A 20165-nucleotide genomic window follows, 5' to 3' on the forward strand; every position below is an offset into this window, starting at 1 on the left:
TGTGGGTGAAAAAATACAACACCTTTAATCATCTTTAATAGTGCCACCCATTACCGATATGGATCATATGTATAATATCATAATCTTAAACCTGAACGGCCTTATTTACCGTTTATTTCAGCAGTGTATAAAATAAGAATCATGAATGGATTAATTTCCATCATTACTATAGACAATGTAAATCATTTCAATAGTACTTTTAGCAAGTCATATATAGTTCTATCAGGACGTTTTCATTATATACTTACTCATTCATATATATCTATGATTCAATAGTATACGTTATCATAGTTGTTAGCAAACTTTATCATAACTTGAGAATAAGACAGCTTCCACCATGTATATTACAAAATGGAGTAACTTCCATTGTTACTATGGATAATATACATCTTGCCAATAGTACTCTTAGCAAGTTATATATCGTTCCATTACGACGTTCTCTTGATACATCTACTTATTCATACATATCTATGATCTATAGTGTACGCTATCATAGTTATTAGCATACTTTATCATAACTTGAAAATACGATAGCTTGCACCAAGTATATTGCAAACTATTAGTGTAAATACAACTATGTTAGACAGTCACTGCGAACACAAAGCTATAGGATTTGATCAGGTTGACTCGGGGAAAAGGGGTGTGTCACGCCCTTAGGTTTTGATTGGACACATGTAAATTGCTTGCTCACGCCCACAATTACATCAGAGAGGCTCTGATTGGTAAAAACACGGGAATGTTATCTCTCTATTCACGGATAGGATATTATTGATCCAATGAATAGGTATTTTAAAAGGTGGCACCCGGGTTTCTGCTTGTCTGAATCTTGTAACCTCACACATTGATAAAGGCTGTAGATAGAGCCGAAACGCGTTTGTGTGGTTAGCGTTTGTTTCTTGACGCTATTTTTATTAGTTCTATTGTGTGCTGGAACCCTGTAATCCACCTCTGTCATCTGATACCGACGTAAAGCTGTTATCGGCCAGGAAACAGGGAGGTGGAGGTCACAGGAGCTTTTCCAGTTCCATTTGTTTGGCTATGTTGTCTGCAGAGGTAATGTCCTCTGATTTTTAACCTTTTATATTAAAAGTTATATTTTAATTTATCAGACTCACATTGGGTACACACTTTATACTTAGGGAATAATGCAATCCTAGCAATTATCGTTTAATACTATAGGGAAGAGTGCTTTTCGAAACTCCTACTTGGGTTCTCTTATTAATTTTTTTTTCTAGTATATTATAGGGGTTAGCACCGAACTCACTTCACGTTGTTCATTATTCGCATAGATTACTCTGATACTAGTGCCAGTTTTTTCTTTCTCTTATTTAATGTTAGTGTACATTGTAACACTTTAGTTATGAGTTTTATGTTACAGCTTTGTAGCGTAAAACTCATAACTACTCACTTTAGATGGTGGTACATATCTTGTTGTTTTAGGCTGTAACGCTCACTTTTTAGCCGTACCGCAAAACTCGTAATACCGGCACTATGAGAATCTCATGAAAAAACATCATTTTTATGTGTGCGGGACTGACGTTGCATTACATGCTAAAAGGTGTGTGGTGCAGCTATACCGACAAGACTTGTAATAGCTGCGGTGCTGTTTTAACGCTTAAAATACCATATTTTCAGCATTACAAGCCGCAATACGAGACTTGTAATCTAGGTGTTAATGTTTTTTTGAGAGTTAATGATTACGGGGAGTAACCCCCATCCTCAGACTCCTGTGAAAATCAAGAGTACACTTGTTTTCCACAGGAGTCTGAGGATGGGGGTTACTCCCCAAAAACATTAACTCTTAAATAAACATATTTGTTACACGGCGAGTGCACTCTTTCATTATATATAGATAGATAGATAGATATAGATATTTTAACCCCAATACACTAAGATGAATGATATTGTTGTGAGTCCCAGCATTTTATGATATCATATTTACTTTAAAGGACCATTAATTGCAATAGACTTGCATAATCCACAAACGCACAACAAAAATAAAACAATACAACACGCTGATTTTCAAATTTTCCGTAAGTTATTTTCGGAAAAATGTCATATTGATTTGATTTCTCTGCCTACTGTACCATGTGACATGAATCAGCCAGTTACAGACTCATACATTTTCTTTCATCTATGTGAAGGATCAGTATTTAAACATATTCATTTTTTTACTGATAAAATATAATCAGCCTTTACTTTAAATGATTATTTTAAATTGAGACTAAGGCACCAATATCAGTTCCTTTGTTGCTAATCACACCCAGAGGCCTATTTATGAAATGTCTGTCGGACCTGATCTGACAGTACGGATCAGGACCGACAAATATCGCTGAATGCGGAGAGCAATGCACTCTCCGTATTCAGCATTGCACCAGCAGCTCTTGTGAGCTGCTGGTGCAACGCCGCCCCCTGCAGACTCGCGGCCAATTGGCCGCCAGCAGGGAGGTGTCAATCAACCCGATCGTACTCCATCGGGTTGAATTCCGGCGATTCCTGTCTGCCTCATCAGAGCAGCCGGACAGGGTTATGGAGCATCGGTCTTTAAACCGCTGCTCTATAACTGGTGTTTCTGGCGAGCCTGCAGGCTCGCCAGAAACACCGGCCCTCAAGCTCTGTACGGAGCTTGATAGATAGGCCCCCCAGCCTCCTTGGCAGATGGGTGTAATAAAACATTGTCTTTTCATCCAGTGACAATTAATCAAAAATACACAACTATTATTTCAGTATTATTTTCAGTTTAAAAGTAATCAGGGCTTTCTTTATATATTTTAGACAAACCCAAAAAAAACTAAAATGGTTAAATGAGTTAAAGGGACATGAAACACTAAATACGTTTAGGGCCAGATTACGAGTTTAGTGCTAATTAGCACTTTCACTAGAGCGCTAATTGTACTACAAATAAACTTTTTGTACGCATTGGGTTGCGCTTGTCTTATGAGTTAAAAGTGAAAAGTTATTGCACTTGCGCTAACCTGACCCACATAAAAAGCCGAACTTAAAATATTGTGCAGGCGATAACCTGTTCCCCCATAGAAGCAATGAAGCAAAAAAAGTGGGGGGAAAAATAACACCCCACTCACTCTCAAATCCGATCCCATATTCTCATGTGCGCTAACCCGACATGAAAATATGATTATGTCACATTTCAATGTTCTTCACATAGCAGAATAAGTTCTATTTATTCATAAATTCATATTTCTACATATATCTAGAGGTATTTTGCTACAATATATATTTATACCTAAATAAATTTACATGATTATATATAGGTATAGATATATACAGATACTGTATATATATATATATATATAGGAATATCTATTTTTAAATACTTAGAACATATGTTGCTATGTGCAGAACACTGGAATGTCACATATTTACAGTAAATACATAGTTAAAACCTTTATGAAATATGAATATTGCATAAATATGCTTTTACATGTTTACATGCTTTCATGCACTTATATATATATATATATATATATATATATATATATATATATATATATATATATATATATATATATATATATATATGTCTATAAATGTGTATATATGTATTTATGTGTTTATATTTGTATATATGTCTCTAAATACATATATAAACATATAAATACAGATTTACACATACTGTATATATATATATATATATATATATATATAAATAAATACATAAATATACATTTTTAGAGATGTATTTGTCTGTATCTCTATGTTAAATCCCTTAGCATGCCTTTTGTTTCCTAAAACCCGAGGTTTTATATTTTTTAGCCCTTTTAACCTTTTTGTGCAACTTTTGTTTTTAATAATTTTTGTTAGTGTTATTATGAGTGTAACTTTATTGTGTAATGTATATTTGATGTGTTTTGTGATACTTTTTTGCTTCGTGAGCTGACGGCACGCTAACCTGATGAGAGTTAAAGGGACACTGAACCCAAATGTTTTATTTTGTGATTCAGATAGAGCATGCAATTTCAAGCAACTTTCTAATTTACTCCTATTATCAATTTTCTTCATTCTCTTGCTATCTTTATTTGAAAAAGAAGGCATCTAAGCTAAGGAGCCAGACAATTTTTGGTTCAGGCACTGGACCGCACTTGTTTATTGGTGGGTGAATTTATCCACCAATCAGCCATAACAACCCAGGTTGTTCACCAAAAATGAGCCGGCATCTAAACTTACATTCTTGCTTTTCAAATAAAGATACCAAGAAAATGAAAAAAAAAAATGATAATAGGAGTAAATGAGAAAGTTGCTTAAAATTGCATGCTCCATCTGAATCACAAAAGAAAAAATTTGGGTTCAGTGTCCCTTTTACTTCAGTTGCGCTCAATCGATCGTGTTTACTTTCAACTTGTAACATGAACGCAATTTAATTTGTGCACAAACGAGCGCGAAAACCCAATATCCCTCACTCGCAAATGTTGGTGCTCCATTTATAATCTGTCCCTTAATAATCATAGTATTGAGGTTATTTAGACCTCCTTGTAGTCATGGTGGCTGCCGTGTTAAACTCTAGCTTGCACTAGATTCTAATACTGACCTGTTTGCACATATTCAGATATCTACAGGTTGAGGTTTGAGTGCAATGAGGGGGGGGGGGTTTGCAAAAAAAAAAATGTATTGTAAAACTACATTTTGTTTTGTTTCATTCATTAGTGATGACTGGCAGCATTACAAACTACAGCGCCTCTATTTTGTGTGGATATGCCGAGATATTCATGATTTCCTCTGGTTTGCTGATCTTTTGTGTGTTCTGCACAAGAAGGTAAAATATGTAATTGTGATGTCTCTAACAGAGTATGTTCTTATATCATAATTATAAGCTCAGGCATAGTTGTTTAAAGGGACATAAAACCATAAAAATTATTTCATTCAGATAAAACATACAATTTTATACATTCAGCAAGAGCACTATATGGCAGCACTATTGTGCTCAAGACGTGCACACACAAAATAAATCTCTTTTTATTCATGCTACATTACGTCATTGAATGCAGCCTCTCTCTCTGATTTTTGATGTGGGTTATTTGAGTGGCAGCTCTTCTAGCCAATCGGAGTGTCACTATGCGCCGTATGTTAATTGATCACAGCACACTCCCGTGCTTGGAACTCTGCGATCAACTTATGGGGCATGCAGAAGTAGCGCAATCTCACAATTTTGAGCGAGATCGTGGCAAAGAGAAGCCCAGGACTGCAGCGACGTACAGGGTACGTTGCTGGTCCTTAAGGGCATAACGACCAGCATTATACAGTGTACAACACTGGTCATTAAGGGGTTCACAGTTTTCCTGCAGCTGCTTACAATAAACTCTTATCAGCTACTTGCCTCAGTACATTGTCCCTTTAACCCTTTCCGTGCTAAAATATAGTTTTAAAGGGACAGTAAGATCAAAATTAAACTTTTGTGATTCAGATAGATCATGCAGTTTTAAACACCTTTCCAATTTACAACTTTTTATAATTTGCTTTGTTCTCTTTGTATCCTATATTAAAAAGCTTACTTAGGTAGGCCCTGAGTGCTTGCTGCTCATTGGTGGCTAAACAATTATGCTCCTTGTCTTTGGCTCACCCACTGTGTTCGGCTAGCTCCCAGTAGCACATTACCAAGAGAATGAAGCAAATATGATAATAGAAATAAATTGGAAAGTTGTTTATAATTGTATGGTCCATCTGAAATATTAAAAAATATTAAATATTAATATTATTAGAGAATTTCTTTTTTGAGTATGTTTCCCTTTAACTGCAGTAACTCCAGTATATTTGTGCATATAAATATTTGATAAATATAATTTCTTCTTTCTTTTCCATTCCATTACTCTACCTAAACGTTAATAAAACGAGCACGCATATTAAGCAAATTTGCTGTATGGTTTGAAAAAAATAGTAATGTAATTGAATTTCTAGTAAAAAAAAGAAATCACTCACTGCTGCAGTATTATATTTGCACAGCATTAACATTTTGTCTTTTAATTAAAAGTATGTTAAAATGTATTCTTATTAAATATTAATGGGCATCTCTTTGACTGATCTAAGCTCTGTAATTAGTTCTAATTACATTTCAGAGAAAAAATATATGCACAATTTTACTACATGAAATAGATCTATTTTACAAAGTCACACAACCCTGCTGAGCATGTGTTTGCCACAGAAGCAAGTCATAGATTTCTAGTTACCAATATCATTGCAGTCATTTCAAAAAAATGTTAATAAAAATATAAAAAACTATCAATGTAAAGTCATTGTAATGATATAGGGCTAGATTACTAGCGGAGCCGTATTTAATGCTCCCGCTTGCGCGCTAACTCCGCTAAATGTAAGCTTTTTGCATGCGTCGGGTAGCTCTCATATTACATGCTAAAAGTAAACTGTTTTTGCACGAGCGCTAACTCAATGCGTGCAAAAAGCCAAGCTTAGGATATTGCGCGTGTGTTAACGTATGCTCCCAAACAATTTAATACACTGCAGTAGGTAAAATGGAAAATCGAGAACACATTACGGGCCAGATTATAAGTGGAGCAGTATTTAACGCTCCCGCTTGCGTTCTAACTCTGCTAGAAGTAAGCTTTTTTTATGCATCGGTTAGCATTCGCATTACAAGTTGAAAGTAAAAACGTTTTGCTCGCGCGCTAACCCTATGCGTGCAAAAAGCAGTTAGGATATTGTGCATTTAGGTATTCCCACATAGAAGTTGATGGAGCAAAAAAAGTGGGGGAAAAACCCTACTCGAGTGCAAACCCAATTGCATATTCTCATATGCGCTAACCCAACATGAAAATAAGAATGTTTCACATTCCAATGTTCTTCACATAGCAGAATATGTTCTATTTATTCATAAATACATATTTCTACATATATCTGATGGCATTTTGGTACAAAATATATCTATACTTATATATATATATATATATATATATATATATATATACATGATTATATATAGGTATAAATATATACATATATATATATATATATATATATATATATACACAGGGAGTGCAGAATTATTAGGCAAGTTGTATTTTTGAGAATTAATTTTATTATTGAACAACAGCCATGTTCTCAATGAACCCAAAAAACTCATTAATATCAAAGCTGAATATTTTTGGAAGTAGTTTTTAGTTTGTTTTTAGTTTTAGCTATTTTAGGGGGATATCTGTGTGTGCAGGTGACTATTACTGTGCATACTTATTAGGCAACTTAACAAAAAACAAATATATACCCATTTCAATTATTTATTTTTACCAGTGAAACAAATATAACATCTCAACATTCACAAATATACATTTCTGACATTCAAAAACAAAACAAAAACAAATCAGTGACCAATATAGCCACCTTTCTTTGCAAGGACACTCAAAAGCCTGCCATCCATGGATTCTGTCAGTGTTTTGATCTGTTCACCATCAACATTGCGTGCAGCAGCAACCACAGCCTCCCAGACACTGTTCAGAGAGGTGTACTGTTTTCCCTCCTTGTAAATCTCACATTTGATGATGGACCACAGGTTCTCAATGGGGTTCAGATCAGGTGAACAAGGAGGCCATGTCATTAGATTTTCTTCTTTTATACCCTTTCTTGCCAGCCACGCTGTGGAGTACTTGGACGCGTGTGATGGAGCATTGTCCTGCATGAAAATCATGTTTTTCTTGAAGGATGCAGACTTCTTCCTGTACCACTGCTTGAAGAAGTTGTCTTCCAGAAACTGGCAGTAGGACTGGGAGTTGAGCTTGACTCCATCCTCAACCCGAAAAGGCCCCACAAGCTCATCTTTGATGATACCAGCCCAAACCAGTACTCCACCTCCACCTTGCTGGTGTCTGAGTCGGACTGGAGCTCTCTGCCCTTTACCAATCCAGCCACGGGCCCATCCATCTGGCTCATCAAGACTCACTCTCATTTCATCAGTCCATAAAACCTTAGAAAAATCAGTCTTGAGATATTTCTTGGCCCAGTCTTGACGTTTCAGCTTGTGTGTCTTGTTCAGTGGTGGTCGTCTTTCAGCTTTTCTTACCTTGGCCATGTCTCTGAGTATTGCACACCTTGTGCTTTTGGGCACTCCAGTGATGTTGCAGCTCTGAAATATGGCCAAACTGGTGGCAAGTGGCATCTTGGCAGCTGCACGCTTGACTTTTCTCAGTTCATGGGCAGTTATTTTGCGCCTTGGTTTTTCCACACGCTTCTTGCGACCCTGTTGACTATTTTGAATGAAACGCTTGATTGTTCGATGATCACGCTTCAGAAGCTTTGCAATTTTAAGAGTGCTGCATCCCTCTGCAAGATATCTCACTATTTTTGACTTTTCTGAGCCTGTCAAGTCCTTCTTTTGACCCATTTTGCCAAAGGAAAGGAAGTTGCCTAATAATTATGCACACCTGATATAGGGTGTTGATGTCATTAGACCACACCCCTTCTCATTACAGAGATGCACATCACCTAATATGCTTAATTGGTAGTAGGCTTTCGAGCCTATACAGCTTGGAGTAAGACAACATGCATAAAGAGGATGATGTGGTCAAAATACTCATTTGCCTAATAATTCTGCACTCCCTGTATATATATATATATATATATATATATATATATATATATATATATATATATATATATAGTGCAAATAAAAGGAAGAGGATGGATCAATCCCAAGTGTGATCACTTATTAGGAGAGGTCCTAGGTGGCGCTAAATAATGACCCTTAATATAAGAATACAAAAAATAATAATGAGTGCTAAAATCAATGTGATAAAGCACATATATAGTGCACAGGATCTCACTAAGTGAGGGATAGGAAGCATCTATAGTACAAAAAGGATATAAGAATGAACCCCTAAAAGAACAAACACATATCCAAAAACAAATTAGTACAAATAAAGGAAAACATACACAGCGCTAACAAAAAAACATCACAAAGATAAAACCATAGGCACATGTATAAAAGGAATCTACATAAGATAACAATTATAGTCCGATGATAAAAAAAAAATCTAAATAAAATAAAATCAGATACAATAGATGAAAAACAGGGGTAAAATGTTCTAGTGGGATGTCCAAAAAAAGATGAATGTATGAACTACTTACAGGAATAAACCTCAATCAAATGAGGTAAGGATAATGCAAGAAGATGAGAGCGATGTCTTCCCCACAAACGGCAAGTAGAGTAGTGAGACGTGTGAGCATGATAGTTTCAGTCTTAGCGGGAGATCCGATATTATGCAAGAGAAAACATCAGAAATGGAACATATTGTAATACAGTTTAATTAAGAACAATACATAGTAATACCAGAGGCAGTCCGGTAGGAATAGAACCCACACTAAAAAACGTATTTGTTATGAGGTATCAATTGTGCAATATGATAATCCAGACCATTGGGTACAAGCTAGCACACAGTCACAGAAAGTATTCTTGCAGACCAAAGAGAGGTCAGTATACAGTATATAGAGAGTCCTAATCGTGACCCAAAAAACCTTTTACCTACAAGTTCCAGTGCTCTGAGGAGGAAGATTGTAATCTTCGAAATGCGTAAGATTGTACTTTAGAACACTTGCCTATTGGGTCATGATTAGGACAATGTGTTGCTCCATTGTTAAATGTAACAAAACTAATTTGAAATTAAAGGCTTATTTATATTAAAGATCATGATAATTTAACCTATGATGTCATGTATTTTTATATGAAATATTAAAAAAATGTAAAGGCTTGATAAATTTATTTTCAGAAATGAACAAAATAATTTAATCCAATAGGTATAATTTCCTATATAAGCACCAGTTTATAACTATGATGAACTAAAGAGAGATTAAACTCCCCATAAATATATACATTTATTAAATAAAGCAACATTGCAAAATATATTTAATGTTTATTTGACCTACTTTTACTGTATAATTCCTTGTGTTAGCTGCAAACTAGTATTAACTGTAAAGGTGTTTGTTTACTACTGTAAGCAATCACTGTGTATTGAAATGAATCTGGGATAGGTGATGTGCAGTGTACTTAATTATAGAATATAAACTCCAGCAATGAATGTGTATTAAGTTTACGAGGAATTGTATTTTTTTACTTGGGTGATAGCCAATAACAATAGGTAGAATAATCACTGAACTGCTGCTGTGTCCAGCCAGTGGATTATACAGCAGCCAATCTTCAACCTAGATATTAGTAGGCTGACCATATTGCCGCTTTAAAAGAGACACATATGAAAAATACATATGTCAGGGCTGTTTTCAGGGCTGTTTAAAGAAATGTTTTGTATAAAAACCCTGACATATTTATTTTTTATATGTGTCCTTTTTTAAAGCGACAATATGGTCACCCTAGAAAGATATTAGGGATGGGTGAATGTTTTGCAACATTCGAAAAATTAAACGAATTTTAACATATTTATTTGTTCGTTTCGAATATTTGAACAACATTCTAACATTCGTTTAATGTGATAGTATTTCTAATGCTTTCTTTAAATGTAATATTCAATTCCAAATGTTTCTAATAATTAGATTCAAATTATGCAATATTTGAATTAGATTATATTTGTAATAGCATTTCTAATGATCTCTTTAAATGTTATATTCGAATTATGCATTAAAATAGAAACATTATAATTTATATATTTATCTGTCGGGTATCATTTTACTAAATTCCCTTCCACATGAACTATTGAACTTCTGAATAGTATTTATTAAATTGAATGTTACGTTTAAAATTTCGAATGTGGATATTGAATCTAATTATGAACATTCGAAGACTTTGCAATATACTTCTGTTAACAAATGTACTTTGCTCTCCTAATAGTCTTTATTGAAACCCATATGTAGGTAGGTTCAGCAATGCACCACTGTAAACTAACTGCTTATAGGTAGCTATATTTATATGCTTCTTGTCATTGATTCACCAGATATGTTCAGCTAGCTCTCAGTCGTGCATTCCTGCTCTGCAGCTCACATTATATATGTGTTAAATATTTTTACAGGGGTTAAATACGTAGTTATGTGCAAAAAAACGCTTTTTGCAGTTTTATGTCTCTAATGAATTTCACTGATGAATGTCGAATATAGCTGTGTGCAGCAACATTCAGCTTTATTCAGCTCTGGATATATTTGTGTTAAAGTGTGACACACAAATAATATCTTTATTTGCATAGATATTTGTGTGTTGCTCTTTAACACTAATATATTCATCGTCAAACATAGACAAATGCCATTGCCCACAGCCATATTCCAATTCTGAATGTTTGTGCCTGCCTACTTAATATCTACTAAATGTTACAGAAATAGTGAATTGTGCCTGCCTACTTAATATCTACTAAATGTTACAGAAATAGTGATTTGTGCCTGCCTACTTAATATCTACTACATGTTACAGAAATAGTGATTTGTGCCTGCCTTCTTAATATCTACTACATGTTACAGAAATAGTGATTTGTGCCTGCCTACTTAATATCTACTAAATGTTACAGAAATAGTGATTTGTGCCTGCCTACTTAATATCTACTAAATGTTACAGAAATAGTGATTTGTGCCTGCCTACTTAATATCTACTAAATGTTACAGAAATAGTGATTTGTGCCTGCCTACTTAATATCTACTAAATGTTACAGAAATAGTGATTTGTGCCTGCCTACTTAATATCTACTAAATGTTACAGAAATAGTGATTTGTGCCTGCCTACTTAATATCTACTAAATGTTACAGAAATAGTGATTTGTGCCTGCCTACTTAATATCTACTAAATGTTACAGAAATAGTGATTTGTGCCTGCCTACTTAATATCTACTAAATGTTACAGAAATAGTGAATTGTGCCTGACTACTTAATATCTACTAAATGTTACAGAAATAGTGATTTGTGCCTGCCTACTTAATATCTACTAAATGTTACAGAAATAGTGATTTGTGCCTGCCTACTTAATATCTACTAAATGTTACAGAAATAGTGATTTGTGCCTGACTACTTAATATCTACTAAATGTTACAGAAATAGTGATTTGTGCCTGCCTACTTAATATCTACTAAATGTTACAGAAATAGTGATTTGTGCCTGCCTACTTAATATCTACTAAATGTTACAGAAATAGTGATTTGTGCCTGCCTACTTAATATCTACTAAATGTTACAGAAATAGTGATTTGTGCCTGCCTACTTAATATCTACTAAATGTTACAGAAATAGTGATTTGTGCCTGCCTACTAAATATCTACTAAATGTTACAGAAATAGTGATTTGTGCCTGCCTACTTAATATCTACTAAATGTTACAGAAATAGTGATTTGTGCCTGCCTACTTAATATCTACTAAATGTTACAGAAATAGTGATTTGTGCCTGACTACTTAATATCTACTAAATGTTACAGAAATAGTGATTTGTGCCTGCCTACTTAATATCTACTAAATGTTACAGAAATAGTGATTTGTGCCTGCCTACTTAATATCTACTAAATGTTACAGAAATAGTGATTTGTGCCTGCCTACTTAATATCTACTAAATGTTACAGAAATAGTGATTTGTGCCTGCCTACTTAATATCTACTAAATGTTACAGAAATAGTGATTTGTGCCTGCCTACTTAATATCTACTAAATGTTACAGAAATAGTGATTTGTGCCTGCCTACTAAATATCTACTAAATGTTACAGAAATAGTGATTTGTGCCTGCCTACTTAATATCTACTAAATGTTACAGAAATAGTGATTTGTGCCTGCCTACTTAATATCTACTAAATGTTACAGAAATAGTGATTTGTGCCTGACTACTTAATATCTACTAAATGTTACAGAAATAGTGATTTGTGCCTGCCTACTTAATATCTACTAAATGTTACAGAAATAGTGATTTGTGCCTGCCTACTTAATATCTACTAAATGTTACAGAAATAGTGATTTGTGCCTGACTACTTAATATCTACTAAATGTTACAGAAATAGTGATTTGTGCCTGCCTACTTAATATCTACTAAATGTTACAGAAATAGTGATTTGTGCCTGCCTACTTAATATCTACTAAATGTTACAGAAATAGTGATTTGTGCCTGCCTACTTAATATCTACTAAATGTTACAGAAATGGTGATTTGTGCCTGACTACTTAATATCTACTAAATGTTACAGAAATAGTGATTTGTGCCTGCCTACTTAATATCTACTAAATGTTACAGAAATAGTGATTTGTGCCTGCCTACTTAATATCTACTAAATGTTACAGAAATAGTGATTTGTGCCTGCCTACTTAATATCTACTAAATGTTACAGAAATAGTGATTTGTGCCTGCCTACTTAATATCTACTAAATGTTACAGAAATAGTGATTTGTGCCTGCCTACTTAATATCTACTAAATGTTACAGAAATAGTGATTTGTGCCTGCCTACTTAATATCTACTAAATGTTACAGAAATAGTGATTTGTGCCTGCCTACTTAATATCTACTAAATGTTACAGAAATAGTGATTTGTGCCTGACTACTTAATATCTACTAAATGTTACAGAAATAGTGATTTGTGCCTGCCTACTTAATATCTACTAAATGTTACAGAAATAGTGATTTGTGCCTGCCTACTTAATATCTACTAAATGTTACAGAAATAGTGATTTGTGCCTGACTACTTAATATCTACTAAATGTTACAGAAATAGTGATTTGTGCCTGCCTACTTAATATCTACTAAATGTTACAGAAATAGTGATTTGTGCCTGCCTACTTAATATCTACTAAATGTTACAGAAATAGTGATTTGTGCCTGCCTACTTAATATCTACTAAATGTTACAGAAATGGTGATTTGTGCCTGACTACTTAATATCTACTAAATGTTACAGAAATAGTGATTTGTGCCTGCCTACTTAATATCTACTAAATGTTACAGAAATAGTGATTTGTGCCTGCCTACTTAATATCTACTAAATGTTACAGAAATAGTGATTTGTGCCTGCCTACTTAATATCTACTAAATGTTACAGAAATAGTGATTTGTGCCTGCCTACTTAATATCTACTAAATGTTACAGAAATAGTGATTTGTGCCTGCCTACTTAATATCTACTAAATGTTACAGAAATAGTGATTTGTGCCTGCCTACTTAATATCTACTAAATGTTACAGAAATAGTGATTTGTGCCTGCCTACTTAATATCTACTAAATGTTACAGAAATAGTGATTTGTGCCTGCCTACTTAATATCTACTAAATGTTACAGAAATAGTGATTTGTGCCTGACTACTTAATATCTACTAAATGTTACAGAAATAGTGATTTGTGCCTGCCTACTTAATATCTACTAAATGTTACAGAAATAGTGATTTGTGCCTGCCTACTTAATATCTACTAAATGTTACAGAAATAGTGATTTGTGCCTGCCTACTTAATATCTACTAAATGTTACAGAAATAGTGAATTGAGATAAATTAATCATAATAGATCAATATACATTTGTTGCTTTCTTTTTTTTTTACCTCTACTCTATTGGAGTTGGGGGATAATTGTGTAAATTCAAAATAAGTTTCACTTCGAAATTTGACTGAGCATCATTAAAGAATGAGTCAACTTTTTTATTATTATAAACATTATTTTATAAAACCCGTTTTTTCTTTCATGATTCAGATAGGGCTTTTAATTTCAAGCAACTTTCTAATTTACTCCTATTATAATTTTTTTTGTTCTCTTGGTATCTATATATGAAAAGCAGGAATGTAAGCTTAGGAGCTAGACCATTTTTGCTTCAGAACCTGGGTAGCACTTGCCGATTGGTAGCTAAATGTAGCCACCATTCAGCAAGTGCTACCCAGGGTGCCGAGCCAACAATGGACCTGCTCCTAAGCTTACATTCCTGCTTTTTTCAAATAAAGATTCCAAGAGAATGAAAAAAAAATTGATAAAAGTAGTAAACTAGAACGTTGTTAAAATTGCATGCTCAATCTGAATCGTGAAAGAAAAAAAAATTGAGTTTAATAGCCCTTTAAAGGGACACCAAACCCATTTTTTTTTTCTTTCATGATTCAGATAGAGCATGAACATTTTATTACCTTTCTAATTTACCTCTATTATCAATCTGTCTTTGTTCTCTTTCTATCTTTATTTTAAAAGTAGGAATGGCAATCTTAGCAGCCAGCCCATTTTAGGTTCAGCCCTTTGGATGGCGCTTGCTTATTGGAGGCTTACATTTACCCACCAATAAGCAAGCATAACCCAGGTTCTCAACCAAAATTGGGCCAGCTCCTATGCATCCCATTTCTGCTTGTCATTTTGTAACTTAGGTTACCTTCTCTGCTGTGGCCAATTAGGAACAGTTATAAATAGGTCACTAGAGCGTGCAGCCAATGGCTGTGTTGAATATAACAGTGTTCTGCACTTCCATTTCTAACAAAAGCTCACAATTTCAGAATGGAATTACAGGAAAAGGGTCAAAATAAATATTGAAAGTATATTGCAGACTTCTTTTTAGATATAGTTGCAACTCGGTTTATATATAGTTGCAACTTAATTTCACATAGAATGTGAAAGATACCAACATCACAAACTGCCTTCAAAACCTTAATAAATAAACAAACTAAAATTAAAACAAAAATAAATACTGCTTATTAGATATGTGCATTTTGCAGATTTATTGTTTGATATACAGACAGCATAATACATTATTGGATGAAATAGACAAAAAAAAATGTAATGATTGCCTGACAAAACCTATTTGTTAATTTGTTCATGCAGTTTACTATTCATTTATCTATCGTCCCCTGCCCAGTCCTGCTATAGTATTACTAATGACTGATATTAGGGACAGCCGGTCAGGCACTAAATGTTGAGTTTTAGTCATACAGGAATAGTATGTTCTTTTAACATTGAAAGATAGGTTCTTTTAATTGTTCGAATCATATAACGTAAGATTTGTGTTAATACTAATTGTCTATATATTAGCTGTTCCCATTTGGAATAACGGTAATTAATCCAAATCCAATTTTAATCTAAACCAAAATGCTCGCATGAACAAAATTTGGGTAAACCAAACATTTAAAAAGCTATACGAATCTTTCAGGCAAAACTAACTTTGTCTACTGCTTATATACAATAGTCCACTCTAACATATGCATAGAAGAAAAATTAAAGAAAAATTAAAAAAAAAGACAACCTTGTCAGTTTTGAAATAATGAGACTCGACCATGAGATGAAATACTTCATAGGGGCAATAGAGTGTACTGTATATAAATGAAAGATTTAGGTTAAACCCCAATGTTGTCTGTAGAACGCCCTGGATGCCCACAGCGAGCCCCTTGTTCTAATCGGTGAGGTTTCTGAAACCTCATTCTGTCCAGCAAGGCCGCTTTACACTTATTCTTTTTCTGCATTGTCACCCGTTCTGGTTTGCTGTGAGAGTATAGCAATCCTAAAATATTCCTAACAGGCCATGTTTTCATATCTTAAAGGGAAGTAACATTTTACATATATTGACATAAGATTCAGATTTTATGTAATTTTTTTTTAAATATAAACTTTCTTTTATCAAATGTTCTAAAACAGGTTTCTTTTTCTATTCTATTTTTTTACTATTCCTTTCCTTCAGCCGCCCACTTCAAAACGCTTTTTTTTTACGTTTTTGCACGGTACCATGTGGCTCAGCGGATTTACTGATAAATAGCCTATTGGATAAGAGGTGAAAATGTCACCTCAAAACAAAAAAAAAAGAGTTTTTCAAGTAGATAGCTAGAGGGGGGATAGTAAACAAATAAAACGTAATAAAAAACTTGTTTTAGTGCATCTCCAATTAGCAAGTTAATAACCATGGTTATTGATCAGCTGATTTTTTTCATCTATGCTCTAGTTAAAGTGATGTTAAACTTTACATATAGTGACATGAATCTATGTAATTTTTATTTATATACTTTAATATATCAAGTGTAATTGAAAATACGCTAAAACAAGTTTATTTATTCAGTTTTATTTCTTTTACTATGCGCCTCTGGCCGCCCAATTCAAAAGCTCTTTTTTTTTCTTGAAGTGACATTTTTACCTCTTATCCAATAGGCTGCTCATGTGCTCAGATCAGCTGGTGGTACCTTGCAAAAATGTCACCTCAAGAAAAAATAATTTTGAATTGGGTGGCTGGAAGTGGGGGGGGTGTATTAGACAAATAGAACAGAAAAAGAAAACTTTTAGAGCATCTCCAATTACAATTGATAAATGAAAGTATATATATATATATATATATATATATATATATATATATATAATAAATCACATAGATTAAGAATCTTATGGCTAAATATATGTCAAATGTTATATCCCTCTCTAACCAGGTGAAAAAAAGTCAACTGATTAGTAACGATGGTTATTAATAGGGATAGGCGAATGTTTAGCAACATTCGAAAAATGAAATGAATTTTAACACATTCGTTCGAATCGAATTTCGAATGTTTACATAACATTCTAACATTTTCGAATGTTCGGTTTCGAATCTTATGATTACATTCGAAAATATTAGTTTTGAAAAATTCAAATTTATATTTGTAATAGTATTTCTAATGCTTTCTTTAAATGTAATATTCGAATTATGCAATATTCGAATTTGAAAAATTCGAATTTATATGTTTGTAATAGTATTTCTAATGCTTTCTTTAAATGTAATATTCAAATTATGCAATATTCTATATAGAAACATTCAAAATGATATATTTGTATCTATTATGTATCAATTTACTAGATTCCCTCCCTACCACATGAACTATTGAACTTCTGAATAGTATTTGTTAAATAGAATGTTAAATTCGAAATTTCGAATGGGGACATTCAATATAATTATAAACATTCAAATTCGAAAATGACATTCGAAAACTGTAAATAGCATTCGTTTATAGAATTTTTAAGAATATTCATTCTTATCAACATTCAGATTTATAATTCCAGTTTCGGTAATAACATTCGTTCTAACATTCGAATTCGGAAATTTACACATTCGCCCATCCCTAGTTATTAACCTGCTCTCACCCATAAGCTAATTATTTCACCTGTGTTTTGGTCAAGATATTTTGAAAATCTAGCCTGTTAGGGGTACGTAAGGACTGGAGTTGAGATGTATATGACTCTTAAAACAACTATATGCTATGACACAAATGCCAACTAATGAAAGGATAGAAAGCATAGGTGAGCAAGCAGATTCTGTATGCAGGAGCATTCATGAATCTAGACCAGTGTTAAAGGAAGACATCATCAACCAATTTATAGAGACATAAAACTTGAAAAATTATTTCAAGATTCATACAGAGAATACAATTTTAAAAAACTTTTCAATTTACTTTGATTATCTAAATTGCTTCAATTCCTTAGTATCCTTTGTTGAAGAAGCAGCAATGTACATGGTTAAATTAATACGCTACATATATGTGCAGCCACCAATCAGAAGAGCCTGAGCCTACCTAGGTAAACTTTTCAACAAAGGATTCCAAGAGAATTAAACAAACTAGATAATTGAAGTCAATTTGAAAGTTAATTGAAATTACATGCTCTATCTGAATCACTAAAGAAAAAAAAAATGGGTTTCATGTCCCTTTAAGTCTCTAGTATTCAGCTATTCCAGCTCTAAATTACAAATATAAAATAATAGATTCAACACTGCACAAACAACAATCTGTGTATCAACTGAATAATTTGATAGCTAAAGATAAGCAAAAAATAATTATATCAAAAAAAGAAATGTGCAATTGTATTTTGCTTGCTTTTCATAAATCATATTTAATGCTATTTGTAAATCATCACAACATTAAGTTTCCTGTGGTTTCTCTAATCCTTAGCTAATGCGTTTGCTTCAGAAATAAATTTGCATTGTGCCGCAGCTCTTTGTAAAACAGACATTTTAGAAATGAAAAAAAAAAAAATGTCATCAATATAAGAAAATAATAGACTGTTCTTTATATTTATTGAACTTTGCAAGCTTTGGCAAGAAAACCGACCAGACTACTTAAACATCCAGCTATACCTGAGTAAGACAGATGAAATACAGGTAAGTCTTTGAATGTAATGTATTTATATTTTATTTTACTGTTAATAAGATACTTGCTGATGAGTAATATCTGTAGTGGCAAATACACACACACAGAGAAATAGATTAACAGAACAATAGAAAATGATTCAGTAGGTAAAAGTAAATACACTTGAATGCAATCAAGCAGAACATTCCATAAAGACATTTTTTTATGTGAATAAGAAGATATATACTTTCATGTGGTTTTCAAAATCAAGGTCATTCTGTTCAATTAAAATAAATGTTTAGTATATGCTTTACAATTGGCTTTGAGAGAATTTGACAGAAGTATTCTAATCTATAAAAGAACATTATCTGAAAAGCTTTCACTTTTTTTTGCCTTTTTTATTTTAACAATCTTTATCTTTTGTTGTGTGAACAATCTTTTCAGTATTAACATTTTGGCTTAGTAAGTGTTAAGAAATATAGCATTATTCTGACATTGCTAATTTCTAAGCCCTAGAAGACTGCCTCTTATCTTAATGCATTCAACAGTTTTTCACAGCTAGAGGGTATTAGTTCATGTGTTTCATATAGATAACATTGTGCTCATGCACGTGAAGTTATTTAAGAGTCAGAACTAATTGTCTGAAATGCAAGTCCGTCAAAACATCTGAGAGGTAAAAAGTATATTAATATAACAGTGTGGGTTATGCAAAACTGGGAAATGGTAAATAAAGGGATTATCTATTTTTTTTAAAAATTACATTTTTGGTGTTTACTATCTCTTTATAATTAAAGGGATATGGCAGTCAAAATTAAACTTTTACAGCTTAGATACAGCATTCAATTTTAAAAGACTTTGAAATATACTTCTGTTAACAAATGTACTTTGCTCTCCTGGTAGTCTTTATTGAAACCCATATGTAGGTAGGTTCAGAAGGGGCAATGCACCACTGTGAACTAACTGCTTATAGGTAGCTATATTTATATGCTTCTTGTCATTGACGCACCAAATATGCTCAGCTAGCTCTCAGTGCATTCCTGCTCTGCAGCTCACATTACATATGTGTTAAATATTTTTACAGGGGTTAAATAAGTAGTTATGTGCAAAAAACGCTTTTTGCAGTTTTATGTCTCTAATGAATTTCACTGATGAATGCCGAATATAGCTGTGTGCAGCAACATTCAGCTTTATTCGGCTCTGGATATATTTGTGTGACCAGGGCCG

At 33.2% G+C, this 20165-nt stretch overlaps 1 protein-coding gene across 2 annotated transcripts in view; it reads left to right on the plus strand.

The window, feature by feature from the left end:
* NOX4 (NADPH oxidase 4) overlaps positions 1-20165 on the plus strand; it is a 719402-nt gene that overhangs the window by 608212 nt on the left and 91025 nt on the right. For both annotated transcript variants that reach the window (XM_053708631.1, XM_053708630.1), the window contains 2 exons: positions 4663-4771; positions 18905-18973. In XM_053708631.1, the coding sequence (XP_053564606.1) occupies positions 4663-4771; positions 18905-18973 (178 nt within the window). The remainder of the gene's footprint in view (positions 1-4662; positions 4772-18904; positions 18974-20165) is intronic.

Source organism: Bombina bombina, chromosome 3 (genome assembly GCF_027579735.1).
Source record: "Bombina bombina isolate aBomBom1 chromosome 3, aBomBom1.pri, whole genome shotgun sequence".
NCBI classification, from domain to species: domain Eukaryota; kingdom Metazoa; phylum Chordata; class Amphibia; order Anura; family Bombinatoridae; genus Bombina; species Bombina bombina.